This window comes from Cydia pomonella, chromosome 3, assembly GCF_033807575.1.
Source record: "Cydia pomonella isolate Wapato2018A chromosome 3, ilCydPomo1, whole genome shotgun sequence".
Taxonomy (NCBI): Eukaryota; Metazoa; Arthropoda; class Insecta; order Lepidoptera; family Tortricidae; genus Cydia; species Cydia pomonella.
In genome coordinates this window covers 27,514,724-27,530,751 of record NC_084705.1, presented here as the reverse complement: position 1 = coordinate 27,530,751, position 16,028 = coordinate 27,514,724, and the positions used below count along the sequence as shown (strand labels likewise).

General features: G+C 38.4%; 2 protein-coding genes across 3 annotated transcripts in view; both read right to left on the bottom strand.

Moving 5' to 3' along the window:
- LOC133516451 (uncharacterized) overlaps positions 1–5,946 on the bottom strand; it is a 32,694-nt gene extending 26,748 nt beyond the window's left edge. The window contains exons 1-6 of one of the 2 annotated variants that reach the window (XM_061849405.1): positions 5,777–5,946; positions 5,563–5,678; positions 4,906–5,043; positions 1,997–2,121; positions 838–1,039; positions 443–612 (exon numbers count right to left, since the gene is read on the bottom strand). In XM_061849405.1, the coding sequence (XP_061705389.1) occupies positions 443–612; positions 838–1,039; positions 1,997–2,121; positions 4,906–5,043; positions 5,563–5,667 (740 nt within the window). In that variant the 5' untranslated portion in view covers positions 5,668–5,678; positions 5,777–5,946. Of the gene's footprint in view, positions 1–442; positions 613–837; positions 1,040–1,996; positions 2,122–4,905; positions 5,044–5,562 lie in introns of both variants that reach the window. The other variant, XM_061849406.1, reaches the window with a different exon arrangement.
- A 2,184-nt stretch (positions 5,947–8,130) lies between these two features.
- LOC133516675 (trichohyalin-like) overlaps positions 8,131–16,028 on the bottom strand; it is a 99,291-nt gene continuing 91,393 nt past the window's right edge. Inside the window, exons 6-11 of the mRNA XM_061849697.1 lie at positions 15,225–15,403; positions 13,655–13,829; positions 12,830–12,975; positions 9,721–9,789; positions 9,525–9,631; positions 8,131–9,426 (exon numbers count right to left, since the gene is read on the bottom strand). Coding sequence (XP_061705681.1) covers positions 9,357–9,426; positions 9,525–9,631; positions 9,721–9,789; positions 12,830–12,975; positions 13,655–13,829; positions 15,225–15,403 — 746 coding nt within the window. The 3' untranslated portion in view covers positions 8,131–9,356. The remainder of the gene's footprint in view (positions 9,427–9,524; positions 9,632–9,720; positions 9,790–12,829; positions 12,976–13,654; positions 13,830–15,224; positions 15,404–16,028) is intronic.

Here is a 16,028-nt window from a genome sequence, read left to right as displayed (position 1 = left end):
CTGAAATTGAATTTTATACATATGCACGGAGGTCTATGTTAATCTGTGGTCTGTGACACATTAATCCGTCGTTGGCGGTTCGGTGCGGATATATCCGTCGTTGGTGTCGAAATGGTTAATACTGGCCCATTGGCACACCGAGTTTCTTGTCTCGGTATCTTCTTGGGTCAGAGATGTAGGACTAGAACCAATGGTAAGGTAAACGTCGTAGTGCGCGATATACTAATGTTCAACAAATTTGTTTTAAACGGATGTTACTGCCGTCATGCGTGATGTATGTAGCATAATAGTTTTCAAAAGCTACTTTCGGCACTTCTTCGTAGCAATGGCTGTGTAATGTTTACCTCCATCTTCTCAATTGCGTCTGACAGTGACGTCACGTAGAAAATCAATAGGCGCTTCTCCTGGTGTAGAGCCCCACTCTCCCTAGTAAGACTGTTACCGGGTATAGTTGGTGTCGGCGCCCTGCGGCTTGTGTATGAAGGCGGTGAGCGCGGCCATCTTGCCCTCGCTGTTGCGGACCCCCACTCCCCGCACGGGCACCAGCTCCTTGCCGATGGGGAAGATGCCGCTCAGCAGCCTCTGACGCTTTACGAGGATTTGTGATGAGCCCTGGAGAATAATGGACACGTGAATTTAGAATTGATATTTGTGTTTATACTGTCTTCAAAATAAGTATTTGAAAAAAAAAATGGCACAGGCTCAAACTTCTTTGGCGAAAAGCAAGTTGTAAATGACATATTGTATACACAAATCTCTGCAATACCAACATCTAGACCATCTAGATATAATACCTCTCTTTTTTGCTATAAGCAAATTGTAAAAAAAAACACTTACCATTTGTGTAACCGGCACAATCTGTCTCTCCTTATTGGACAGTATGTTGGGTTTGTACTTCTTAATGACCCGCACGTTCATCTGGGTGGCTTGGTCCACCATGTCGCCGTGGCGTTGGTTGACTTCGACGAACTTGTTCATGAAGGGCTTGAGTTTGACGTTGCAGCTGCGGAGGACGCGGTCGCTCGCGGGGTGTGAGGTGCTGTAAGTATAGGTATGGCGAATAAGTTGGTACTTGAAATACCTATTTCCTATAGTTCTAAAAACACTACAAGTTGTTTAAGAAACAGTATAAATCAAAAGAGTATAAGGCTTTTAGTAGAGTTTGGTTACCTAAAAACGGGTTTATTTGACGGGCGACGAAACGGCCGGCTGGTCTGGTGGTGTGCCACGTAAACCTAGACACAGACAGGAAGAAACCGGTTTATATTGCTCTAAACCGGTTAATTTGACAAAAACTGTACTCACAAAAACCGGGTAAGATGTAACGGTTTTACGAGCGAAACCGAAATTAAAAGGTTTTGCGCCAAGTACTCGTACATGAAAACGGTTTGGAAATTTAACCGGTTTCCGAGCCTTGACCGCATCATCTGATGCCACAGCTCCGTGCACCGCAGCATAGACGGCCGGCGTTTCGTGTCGCTTATGGCGGAAGATTTATCCACTGCTACTTGTTTACCTGGCTATGTCTGAAGTTACCTGACTGTGTCATATTATGCTGGAGCTCCGAGCACCGCAGCATGAACGGCGTACGCATCATGCAGTGGCGGGGCAAGACCAAATTTTATGTGGGCAAGGTACTTTTAGCGAGGCCCTCTGGTGCCGCGAGAAATAACGAACATTTTTATGGTGTGTCCGAGATATAGGTACTTATTTGAGGGGCGAGGCCTCTCGGGCCGCGAGGCCATAGGCGGTGGCCCACGTCGCCCACGCCTAACGCCGCCTCTGGTTTCATGTCGCCTATGAGAGGAGACGCTGGTTTACTGCTACCTGGAATTATCTGAATAAATCCAGGATTATCTGACTAATCTGTTCGGCCGCATTATCTGATGCCGTAGCTTCGTGCACCGGAACATGAACAGTTGGAGTATCCTATCGATCGTGGTAGGAGACACTGATTTCCTGCTACCTGGAGTTACCTGACACTAGATATAATTACCTATTTATGCTGTTCTGCGACCGCATCATCTGATGCCTCAGCTCTGAACACCGCAGCATGCACGGTGGGCGTTTCGGTGTGTCACTTATTGCGGGAGACACTGACCCGCTGCTTGATGATTCCACCTGGAATTCAAAAGCTACGTAAATATTACATACAAATTCATAGACGAAGCTATTCAAAAATACATCTAGGTTGTCAAATGCTAACATTGGAGAGCCTAGTCAAAAAGAATAAGCGGGTCCACACAGAGCGAGCATACGCGCGAGGCAATTTCCTTGCGCACAAAACGGCCAGTGTAGACGTGCGTCGGCCGAGGCAGAGCGCACGTTTTCCTCGGGCGAGCGCGACCTTGGCCGAGCCGCTCTCGCGAGTGGCCGAGTGTCGGTTTTTCGGCATGCTATGCTCAAAGGCCTGTCGTTTGCCGCGCGCTGGTTCGGACGTGTTTGTTTGGTGCGCGTGGTTATTTTGTTCCGTACATCAAATTGGAAAAAAATAATAAATACCAATTTTGCAAATTAAAATCCTTTTACGTAGGTAGCAAATACATGATATGGGATGCTAGATACTTGATATCTTTCTTCAATTTGTGTTTAGCCATTTAAGTTTTACGTGTAATTGTGAACATAACAAGTCGCATCACCCCTTTTTTAAATACATTTTTTAACCTCAAGAGAGCCGATTTGTTGCATCCAAAATATCCTGCAACTTGTTCGTTTCCTTTTTTTTCTTTTGAATTGATTTGAAAAGCAAAGTAAAACATACACGAGCCACGGCAGTGAATATGTATAACAGCATTTTGAACAGCTGACTGAGAGACGCCATCTTGCCATCAAATTGGCTCGGCTGAGGCAAAAGTTACACGAGCACGCGGCCGCGTGAGGCCCGTTGTGTGCCGCGCGAGGAAATTTCCTCGCGAGGCTGCTCGCTCTGTGTAGACCCGCCTAATTGAGTATAGAGGCGTATTGTCAAATTAAATTTACTGATCTTTCGACACAGGACTAAAACTCTGTGGGTCAAATGTCATTCTAAGAGGTTTTGTTTAGAAATATGTATTTTCATATGTGTTAAATATCAAATGGTGTCGCCATCTACTTAATATAGGCCAAAGGTATATCGCCATTTATTCAAACAGGCAATGTTATTTTTTTATTTATCTTATACAGAATTTTATATACCTATATCTTCGGTCCAGTTACCACAAAACCTAGAACACTATACAGTGCCATCTACCTATAGCCAATGTTTCTATGTTTGATACCTTCAAGTTTCATAACTGGCGCTGTCTGCTATGATGATAAGGCACGCAACTGTGTATAGATGGAGATAGAAAATATTTTCTAGTTTAAGTAGAAAAAAAGACAACAAACCAATAAGATAGCTTTTTAGAAATGTCAGGCTAAGTGGGTTTCAATTTAAGTTTATTAAATTTAAGAGAAAGTAAGAACAATTTTAATTGTATTGAGATTCTTGAGACAGTATTTTTATAAATTCAATCTATTAGTATTTGAATTGCTGATATTTTAATTTATTTATGTTAAAAGACAATACTCGTACTGAGGCAAAGAGAATTTGAATTTTCAAATTCACTTTCGTTACTGAGTTAACAAAAGTGGCAAGGTATGCCAATAAATAAAAGCGGCCAAGTGCGAGTCGGACTCGCGCATGTAGGGTTCCGTACCATTTATGACGTATTAAAAAAAATCTACTTACTAGATCTCGTTCAACATTTTACCACTTAGGACACTCATTTTACCACTTTGGAAGTGTCTCTCGCGCAAACTATTCAGTTTAGAAAAAAAATGATATTAGAAACCTCAATATCATTTTTGAAGACCTATCCGTAGATACCCCACACGTATGGGTTTGATAAAAAAAATTTTATTTTTATTTTATGACTTATTAAAAAAACTACTTACTAGATCTCGTTCAAACCAATTTTCGTTGGAAGTTTGCATGGTAATGTATATGATATTTTTTTAGATTTTTCATTCTGTTATTTTAGAAGTTACACACATTTTTTCACTTTGGAAGTGTCTCTCGCGCAAACTATTCAGTTTAGAAAAAAAATATATTAGAAACCTAAATATCATTTTTGAAGACCTATCCCTAGATACCCCACACGTATGGGTTTGATGAAAAAATTTTTTTTTTTTAATTTTTATGACGTATTAAAAAAAAACTACTTACTAGATCTCGTTCGAACCAATTTTCGGTGGAAGTTTGCATGGCAATGTATATCATATATTTTTTTAGATTTTCATTCTGTTATTTTAGAAGTTACGGGGGGGGGGGGGGGGGGGGGGGGGGGGGGGGGGGGGGGGGGGGGACACAACACTTTTTACCACTTTGGAAGTGTCTCTCGCGCAAACTATTCAGTTTAGAAAAAAAATGATATTAGAAACCTCAATATCATTTTTAAAGACCTGTCCATAGATACCCCACACGTATGGGTTTGATGAAAAAAGATTTTTTGAGTTTCAGTTCTAAGTATGGGGAACCCCCAAAATTTATTGTTTTTTTTCTATTTTTGTGTAAACATCATAATGCGGCTCATAGGATACATCTACTTACCAAGTTTGAACAGTATAGCTTTTATAGTTTCGGAAAAAAAGTGGCTGTGACAGAATCGGACAGACAGATGGACATGACGAATCTATAAGGGTTCCGTTTTTTGCTATTTGGCCACGGAACCCTAAAAAGGGCATATAATATACATCAGTTATGTTACACCAAACTATACATTCTGTCAAGCATAGAAACATACATAAATGTCTATGATACAAATATCTTAATAGAATCTATAAATAACTAATAAGCCTGACAACTTATTTGATTTTCCATGCCTTCTTTTTGTAAGAATTTTTTTTAACAACCAAATGAGTTGCCAGCCTAAAAAAAAATATTACAGATATTACAGCCTGCTTGCTCCTCTTCTTGACTTGTGTGAGGTGTTTCCGCTCCAGCTTCACTCTGCGAATGATCCGCTGCACCTCTGATTCTGGGGAACACTTCTTGGCATTTATCATTTCCACTAAATACACTTTCTGAAAATAGATACAAACAATTTTTCATAAATAACAATGTAAATTGAATAATAAAAGGATGAATTCTATTTATTTGCATTTTTAATAAGTATATATATGTAACTTTTGGCAGAAATCAAGAATGTATAGTTTTATTAGTTAAATATAATTATGGTGGGTAGTAGGAACCCATGTATTCAGTTCATAGTAAATTCTGTTGAAAGTTACAGATAAATAATAACATAATAATTATCATCCATATGAAAACATTTTTTTTCTACAAGACATTTATTATCTTTTCTATGACTGAATGTAAAATAAATAAAGTACGCGGCTGGATAGGATAGGATAGTAAAGAGACAAACTAAAGATAGCCAATAAATTAATAGTACTTATTGATAAGTCTTTGGTTACATTGATAGCTGTTAGTAATACACCAGGTTTTGATTAGTAACTTACTTTTCACTGTTCAGAGAGAAAATTAAATGGAAAGATAGATTTTTCACACACAGTAAAGAAGAGAATAATAAAAATACTCACTTTCACGTTGGACGGCAGTTTCATGGATTTAGCAAGTTTCTGCAAATACCTGTACGAGCAAAGTTTCAACTGGCTCGTAGAATAGTTCGATTTATCCTCCATCATCAGCCTAAATCCTGGAAGAAAAGTTTCGGGAGATTTCTCAGCAACTTGCCGGCGCAAAGCACGTGCGTGTAACCATTCAACGTAGATGGTGTAATTGTGCTTTACTTACCGCTAAAATACCCTACTTAATAAAAGTAAGCCAAACTTTTGTGATATAACCCTACGATGTGTGAAAACATTTCATATTAATCATATTTTTAAACTTCGGCCCTCAAAGAAAAATAAGTTTGCTAACTTTTTTTTGACAAGTGATACGTCGGAACTATTCGAGCAAATTTTAAAATCATTCAAATATTTGATTTTTTGAATGGAAAATGAATATGAATGTAGGTTGAGTATGAATGTAGGCAGAATGGAGTAATAAAAACAAACTTAACTTTTATTCATTATTTATTTACATTTAGAAATAAGAATTCATTTATTTTATTTTTATATAAACATAAAAATCCCAGGATACATGAGGGTGCGGTACACATTGAGCAATAGGGTCAGGGCTGCCAGTACATAAATCTTGATTATACAGTCCAACGTCAAAAATTATACGAAATCCGATTGCATTATACGAAAACGATTATAATATGCATTTTTATTATTACTTACTTCAAAAACCGACTTGTATTTAGTAAAGTAATAACTAAAATCTCTTAATAAGTAACGCCAAAACACAGCCCAAAAAGTAAAATAAAACCTCTCAATATTAACAAACACTCATCATATGAAACACCAAAACCCATCAAATGGTCAGAACCTAAAGGGAAAAACCGCTCAAACCGTCACCGTATCGTATTATCAAGTTGGCAATCCGTGAAATCCGTCTCTGTTAATCCCGTGTTGAAATAAAAATACGAAATAACCATACGTGTTTTTTCGTATCCAATTATACCGAATGACTACCTGTACAGAATAGATACGATAAACAGTCCAATTACTTATACGAAATTCGCATCGAATTATACGATCTGGCAGCCCTAAATAGGGTATTTGACTACTAGTCAAATCAGGGCTGTAACCGCGAAAATCGAAGTTCGCCAATTGCCGGCATTTTTCTTTGTCAATCTAATTACGTCTTAGTGAAAGTAAAAGAGAAAGATCTCAACAATTTGCGAATTTAGGTTTTCGCGGTAGGCCCCCTGTTCCCTACTTATGACAAGGCAGTATCCTCTACGCGATGCCCCAGCATAGGCCAGCCCTAGGGACGCATTTATGCGTTAGACGGAGCAAGTGATATTGCTATCTCATTCCACCGCATAGCTGCGTCCCTTAGACTGGCCTACGCTGGGCCATCGTGTAGAGGAGCCCTTAAAGATATAGCCTGTCCAGATGGACGAAAATAAAAACCAAAGAGCATATAATCACTACGTTTTAAGAGACGGGACTTCCATACTAGCGAGTGGAATCCCTTTGTTTCGCAAATCATTACCAAAATGTACGACAAAGAACTGTCAAAGAACCATAGTACCAACATAAGCAATTTAAATAGCGTAGTACGCTACACGCTTGCGTTTCTTATCGATATCGATAAAATGGGGAGGGTTGAAATATAAACTCTTGTCTACAAATTTTGTACTCGACATCAAGTTAGGATCGAGTCCACATTTAAGTTGTATGTTATATAGTGGATAGTTCTATGAGTGGACTAATACGTGGTCGAGCTTAATGTGGACTCGATTTTTTTTTAGAACCCCTTGTTGTTCTTCACCACTAGGAAGGATCAAAGTAGCACTTTTTTTCCCTACTAGGAGGGATCACTTTTTTCCTCTTTTTGCATACTTCTTAGGTTAAATTATTTAATTTAATTACCATTAATTAAATTTATTTATTTATTTGTACCATAATAATTTCCTCATAGGTGATGTGAAAAGCAGTATATAAATTTATCACGTGGTAGCAAAAATATTTCCATCTTAGGGTGGTATTCCACCTATCCAATTTCTTGGTTCAATGTCATTGCGTCTCACTCTGTCATTAATCAAAATGTGAGACGCAACACACATTGGACAAAGAAATTGCATAGGTGGAATACCACCCATAGGCGTTAACACTTGAATCCCTCACTACCCTAGGATTCTATTTTAGAATACCTCGTTACACTCAGATTGTAATTATAAAATCCTTCACTATTTTTTTTCTTAATTTTTTTTTATTAAAAGCACTATTTTCAAAATGATCTGCAGATACATGTTTCAATAAATGTAACTTTTCTATGGGAAGATGTATCAGGTCTTCGTTCCCAACAAATTTAACCCATTGCCTGCATCTGAAAACATACAGCCTTGGTTATGTACAGTTTATATTCCAAGTGTTTGCTAATGAGATGATCAACTGATTATTTAGCGCTAATATGCATCTATAAATCAAATCAAATATGTTAAATAATGACCATTAATGCATAGATGATAGATAATTTTCCACTGAAAATCTTCGACGAATTAATTTTGTGTCATATGGCATGCAAGTTCTCAGGAATATTCACATATTTTATTTTATTACTTACACTGATATACAAATAAACATACAATTATCGATAGTTTTAGTACATCCCTAGGTCACAACTAAAAATAATATAAAATATCAAATTTTCGATGTGTTTAAAGCATGCTGCACCAAAATAAGGTCAAAAGTATCTAAAGCAATACGTACCGGTCTTTATCCAAGAGAAATTTCGCCATAAAATCCCTTTTTTCGTGATTTTCTCGAGTGGCTCGCTTGCCACATATTTCACACTTAGTAAACCGTTTTCTCGGCGGCATTGTAACAAACTCGTTCTTTACTCTGATCACGGTTCACTATTTTTGATATTTTCACTAAATAATAAAGAAATTGCACGAAATACCCGAACAAAACATTGAAGCCTTCATAACAAACAAAACAATTAGGCTGACAGTTGACTTGATGTAAACTTGACAGAATAAATAGCACTGACGTTTTATTTTTCTTCGTTGGCAAAGATTTGCGAAACAAGTTCCATACAAAACTTATTTTGTTCCTAGTTGCGTCAGCCTGATAAAAACCAGCAGGCCTGTCAAACGCTTTATATAAAAATATGGAAGGTAAGGAATGAAATCTCCACACGCAGAACTGTTGCAAGTGTCACGCTGTCAGCTATAAATAACAGTTCCAAAACTCTCCAGAGTAGCGCTAGAGTAGCTAAGAAGGGTTTTGGTGCATGGAGATTTCATTACTTATCTTCCATATATGAAACACTAGCAAATGACGCCACGGTCAAGTAACCTAGTCTTTATTGTTCTAATTATGAATTATAAAATATAAATAGTGTGTAAAAATAACTGCTATCTACGTTTCTTTCTTAATGTTGTGTGGTGCTTCATTTCGTGCATTGTGTGAAATACTTTATTTTAACTACATTCAAATACCCTATTGATCGGAAACAGAAAGTTTACTTCTCTCTTCAATCTAACTTCAAGAAATAACATTATGGCGCGAAATTAAAAAAAATAATTTGTTTTGTTTTATAATATATTTTATGGTATTCGTGCACTATGTAAATAATGTATGTGTGTGTAATGATTGTTTGTATTTCTCTATGTAAGTGAATTGTAATATTCTCTTGGAGAAATAAATTCTTAAACCATAAACCATATATATATTCGAAATACCATGAGAAAACTGACCCGTCGCGCCTACATTTCTCATTTTCCTCGATAGACATTTTATCTATTCCATTTATTTTATATTGAAGGTAGGGTCTTGATTTTTTCAGATTCCATAATTCTTCTGAATGGGTGAACAGGATTCGTGCTGCAGGAAAAAGAAAAATTGTAAAAGATTTTTTTTTGTTTTGGCGATTCTCGGACTATATCTGATTGTTAAGGTTTGTGGGTACTCTCACGTCTCACCTCGTTCTTTTTGGGTCTGTATCGACGCGCTCCATCGCCTGCTTGAACATAGCTGCTTTCTTAGTAAAAGGTTGTAGCTTTCTTGTTTCTTGAATTGACTCTGTTAACTGCAACGAATATCGATTAATAATTGGTTAATACCTACTTTGTGGCAAGTACCTACAGTACACAGTGAAATAAAACAATATCTACGTGCCTTGACTTTCTGTGTGTCCCTTATTTGTGTGGATAGGTTTTGTCGATATTCTAGCTGCCGTTTCAGCTCCTGTGAAACAGAAATGAAATATAAATTGCTAGTCTAGAATATAGCAAACATAAATTCAGAAATTGAACACGCTTGGATATGAATAGAATACTCCTAGACCGAGGACTGATGGACGCAAGCGGCGCGTGGCAAATCAAGGCCGCTCTATATTTAGTGTTTTGGAGGGTACGTTAAGAAGTTTATCACAGTTTTTTCTGTGACACAGGTAGGGAATGCAAAAACCGGAGGTTTTTCAAAACCAGTTTTTTTTTTTCGGTTTTACCAAAAAAAAAACCGAAACCGGTTAAAACCGGTTTCGGTTTTTAGAATCAACAATTCTTAAATTCATCGCCATGGAATAAAGAAAAGATTGCTTCACGTGTAAAAACGAATGCTAGTATAGTATATACACGATTTTATCACGTAATTAAAGACAGAATATCTGACTATTTTATTGTATTGTATGGGAATTGTCAAATGACTTAATGTTATTTGTAACTAGGAATAGGAACAAACCAATTTTATTAAATTATTTTTTTGGTTTGTTGGTTAGACACCGATGGGATAGGTCATTTTTTCTTTAATATATGACAATATCAATTTATAATTTAATGTTATTTGTCTTAAATCAAATGGCCCAATCCGAAATCTTGCTCTAAGTTTTTCGCTATCTTCTAGTATATTAGAAACTGAATGTGTTAGCTTAAACTGGGCAAACACAGGTAAATAGTCAAGTAATTCCATTTAGGGTTTGAACTACCCTTTCCTATTAGTGCGAGAGACAAAAAAGTTGTCGGTATCACCGAACCAACAAAAGACTCTAAGCTGCCATTGATATAATTGATTACGTGGAATTTTTCTACAGCGCATCGTATAATAAAATTATAAGTAAGACCTTTAACCTTTAAGAAACATGGAAAGTCTACTGCCAATCTCTTTTTCTGAATCCAGACGCGCACAACTTCTCGACTCCAGAACCTGGTGAACTGGACCTAGAGCCGGATATCCTGAAAGAGGAAGTTGCAGCCGCTATAAAACACCTTAAATCTGGAAAAGCGCTGGGAAATGATAACATTCCGATTGAGATTGTCAAATGTAGCGGAGAATATGGCACAGAACTTTTCCATAAAGTATCCAACAACATATGGAAAGCGTGCACTTGGCTTCAAGAATGGACCCATTCGATCTTTGTTCCTTTTCACAAAAAGGGCTCTACAAAAAAGTGCAGTAACTATCGTTTGATCGCTTTAATCAATCATTCCAGTAAAATTTTACTGCATATCTTAAATGAGAGACTGAAGGCATATATCAGCAAAGAAATCGCACCAGAACAAGCTGGGTTTGTAAGAGGTAAAGGAACTAGAGAGCAGATTCTCATACTGCGTCAAATAGTGGAGAAAGCTAGAGAATTCAACCGACCAACATACATATGTTTTGTTGACTTTCAGAAGGCATTTGATTCTGTTAAATGGCCGCAGCTATGGGAAATTCTCTTAAGAATGGGCGCTCGAAAACATCTCGTTTACTTATTAAGAGTGCTCTATGATAACAACTCCGCGTCAGTAAAAGTGGACAATACAATGTCAAAGCCACTTCACCCTTCGGCTGGGGTTCGTTAAGGGTGTATACTATCACCCTTGCTATTTAACATATATACTGAGCACATCATGAGGATAGCGCTTGAAGGTTGGACGGATGGTCCAATAGGCGGGAAAAATATTTCCAATCTGCGTTATGCTGACGACACCACACTCCTAGCAACGAGCGAACATCTTATAGCAGCACTATTGCGTCGCGTTGAAAGTTGAAACAGTCAGTCTCGAATTCGGTTTGAAGATCAACCGACTGAAAACCAAGATGATGGTCGTGAACCGTAACAACGTGAATAAACCAAAAGCGATTGGAAACTGTGAAGTTGTGTCATCATATATATACTTTGGGGTCATTGGTTTCAGACAGCGGAGGCTCCGAAGATGAAATCAAGCGACGCATCGCCATTACAAGGTCTGCAATGGAGAAGCTCTCTAAGATCTGGAGAGACCGCAACATCACAAAGGCAACGAAGTCTCGTCTAGTAAGATCTCTCATTTTCCCAGTGTTGCTATACGGTGCTGAAACGTGGACAGTAAGAGAAAGTGAACGGAAACGCATTGATGCTTTAGAAATGTGGTGCTGGAGAAGGATGCTGCGGATATCGTGGACTCAGCGTCGCACTAATATATCAATTCTCCAGGAGCTCAAAGTTACACAAAGACTTTCGGCAATCGTTCACTCTCGCATCCTTAGCTACTACGGTCACGTTACGCGCAGGGAAGACGACGCGATGGAGAGGCTGGTTGTTCTGGGCAGAGTGGATGGCACAAGACCCAGATTGCGGCCTTCAATGCGATGGACCGACCAAGTGAAAGCTCTCACCGGGTCACCTCTGAATCTGTGCGCGCGGCAGGCAACAAATAGAGAAGCATGGTGGGAAACAGCGAAAAAAGCCGTACAACGACCGCAATGACCACGACTACTCTGACAAGAGTATACGACTAAGAAGAAGAAGACCTTTTATACCCATTTTTATTAAAAAGTACTACTATACAATTCGTACACCAGCACGGATGTCCTGCCACTGCCAGTAGTTTAAATTATTTCAATCTTTCGTATTTTTGTATTTTGTACCGTAAAAATTCATTTAACGTTACAAATGATCAAACTAACACAACACCACATTATTTGATTTGATGTCGATTCAACTGGTTTAGGACCGATTTATACCCTTTTAATGAATAAAACATGCAAATATGCATGCATGTTAGGTAAATAAAAAAACCGAATAAAACCGAAACCGGTTTTTTCAAATTCTAAAAACCCGGTTTTGGATTTCCGTCAAAAAACCGGTTTTAACCGGTTTTTTCGGTTTCGGTTAAAACAGGTTTGCATTCCCTAGACACAGGTAATTTTAAGATGAGTTATTGGCCTTAAAGACAATTTTAGCAAAACCAAGTTGCTAAAAAACCTTCCCATTTTTCCTCTAAAATAAAAATCGGATTTTTTGTTATAATAAAGTACTTACCTGGTTGGCACTATCCAATTTCTTCTGTAAATCTCTCACTGCCTCGTTTCTCACGGCTTGCATTTTGATGTACCTCTCTTGTCGTTCTCTCTCTAACTCGTGGTTCCTCTCTGCTATGTGTACCCTGTATTCTTCGGTAAGTTTCTAGGAAATAGACACATGTTCAAGTAAGTAATTTAAGAGATTATATCCTCAGAGCCTACGGCAAACATCGAAGAATCGGAAAACGTTATCTGCATCTCTATTGCTCTTGCATATTCTAGCGATAGAGAGGCAGATATAGAAATTTAGTTTCATGGTCAGAAACCTTCTGAAATTCTGAGTTCCTAATAGTACCTAAGTATAATATAGTGTTAGGCTCCTGCTGTTCGATTGGCTGATCTACTCATTACAAATCTGTGTGACTTTTTTATGCTTTATCGCAGCTAGTTGGACAACTTTAAGAACGAGAGGTGTACGAGTACAACTTTGGAACTACGACATCTACAGGGCCCCACTCACCTTGCAACAAGCCTAAGGAATGTAACGAAGTTCGTATGCGATTTATTGCAAGGTCTGTGAAGCCCATACTTACTTATAATATAAATATATGCGAACTCTTATGGCCGTATCTACGTAATCTATTGGGCCTAAAAAGGGTTATTTTTTTAATACCACGTTGTTGGCAAACAAGCATTAAATATGATGATAAGTAGTCACTGTAGCCTATGAACGCCTCCACGGGTGTTACATGTGCGTTTCCGAAAGGTCTCACTACATCATCCATATTATGGTATCTCTAAGGGTCTCTTGACATAGGGCCGGTGGTTTTAGATAAGGTACCTGTTTTTGCGCCCGTTTTTTTTTCTTCCGCTTGTCTCATTCCCTCATCTGTGTTATTATCTTTCTCTCTCATCCATTGGTTGACGACGTTATCCCTGTCCTGCTCTAACGCCTGCGCCATCCTCCTCTCGCGGTTGTGATTGGCTATGAACTGCTGCTTTTCTATTTGAAGTTGCGTCTAGAAATAAAGTGAAAGGCTTTGACTTAACACTCCCAGGGGTCTTAATTTTCCATCCATATACCTAATGATCTAGAAGTTTTCAAATTTGAAAAAAACAAAATGAAAAATATTTTTTTGGTTTAAAAATAAATAATAAATAAATAAATATTATATGACATTATTACACAATTACATAATTGGTTTACAATTTACATTTGAATAATAATAAGGTACATTAGAACCTCTTTTAAGTATAACATATAGTTGTGGTAGAATACCCCGCTCTTCCATAATTTGAAAGGGCCCAAACAAAATAAATAAATAAATAATTTATAATATGTTATTGTGTGTGCGTGCGTGCGTGCGTGCGTGCGTGCGTGCGTGCGTGCGTGCGTGCGTGCGTGCGTGCGTGCGTGTGTGTGTGTGTGTGTGTGTTGTATGGGCGATCGATGCTTCATGCGGGCGACTGACAAACCGAACGACCGGTTTGGCCTAGTGGGTAAAGACCGTAGTGACCCTGCCTATGAAGCCTATGGTCCCGGAGTCGAATCCCGGTCCGGTAAGGGGGACCGCGAAAACCGAAATTCGCAAATTGCGGGGATCTTTCTCTTTTACTCATAGTAAGACGTCATAAGAGTGACAGAGAAAAATGCCCGCAATTGACGAATTTCGATTTTCCAGATAGCCGCCAAGGCCATTTATTTATATGATGAACAGAGATATTTGTTCCTGATGCATGGATGTTTTCTATGTATATAAGTATATATTTATCTATATATTCGTATGTATATTATCGCCCCCTAATACCGATACAAGCTTTGCTTAGTCTAGGGGTTAGGTCGATCTGATGTGATCATTGATATTTACCAGTTGCTTTTCGGTGAAGGATAACATCGCGAGGAAACCAGACTAATCCCAATAAGCCCTAGTTTACCCTCTGGGTTGGAACGTCCGATGGTGACAGCTTTCGTAAAAACTAGTGCCTACGCCAATTCTCGGGATTAGTTACCCAGCGGACCCCAGGCTCCCATGAACCGTGGCAAAATGCTGGGACAACGCGAGGAAAAAGAAGTTTTGTAGGTATGTATATTAGCTGGCTTGTCAGAGCAGCATAGAGCTAAGATGGTCGGCTCTTTATCATTTGTCAACATATGTCACGTTCTAACAAGTACGGAAGTGCGAAAGTGACGGGCATTGTGACAAGCAATAAAAATGGAACCATGCTGCCACTGCAAGTCGCTTATCCTAAAGTCACTATTAAGTTTCATACGTATTTGTACCTATAAATAAGTACGATATCTACATTCCGTTCTTATTTATGTTTACGTATAACTTTACCCTGCTCCGCGGCTGAAGATAAATTTATTACCATTGAACCCTGAAAAAAGTTTATAATGAAACGTGATATAATACCATCTGATCCCTCTTTCTCCGCGTCTCCCGCTCGATTTCCTGGAGAGCCCTCCTTATGGTATTATCGTCCATTTGCCTCGCCCGCGACTTCTCTGAAGCGAGCCCATGTAACTTCATTTCATGGCCCTCTATGAAGTTAATTCTATTTTTCATCTGTTTTTCTTTCTTGCGTTTTAAAGCTGAAACACGTTTGAAGTTTTGAAAGGAAATTGAGGTGGATTAGCTTATGTAAGGTTGTTTTAAAGGCGTTCTTGATTCTCTTTGAAAATATAAATCTATTACATATCTTTATCGTAGGTATGTTTATCCTATTGTCCCTATTAGACGGAGAGATGCTGCCCAAAACATACCTAAGTTGACATGGAGCTCCATATGATTTAATGATCCGGGCACATTAAACAAAGTTCATCGGTTGAGATCAGAATGGCAGGCCAGCAAAGGGCTTCTAAAATCACTAGGTATTGAAGGTTTGCGTAAGCACTTTATAGATTTCTAGGTTTGTTGTGATGTTACTTAATTTGGTAGTCATTATCTCGAGTACCAGGCGGGGCGTTTTAGTTATTGTTGTCAAAGCCAGATATCTAAAGAATACATCCATCGCCTTAAATTTTTGTTACCGCAATATTGCGCGTCGTTCGAATGTTCACACTTAAGGCGACCAACACACTGATGGATGTCCTTCTGCTCGTACACTGGAGCGGCGTATGGATCCGCAGCCAATGTGAAATCAAATAGCCTTACCAACCAACCCAATAAAAAAAAGGCGGCAAATTTAAAAAATATAGGTACATAGATCGATCCTTT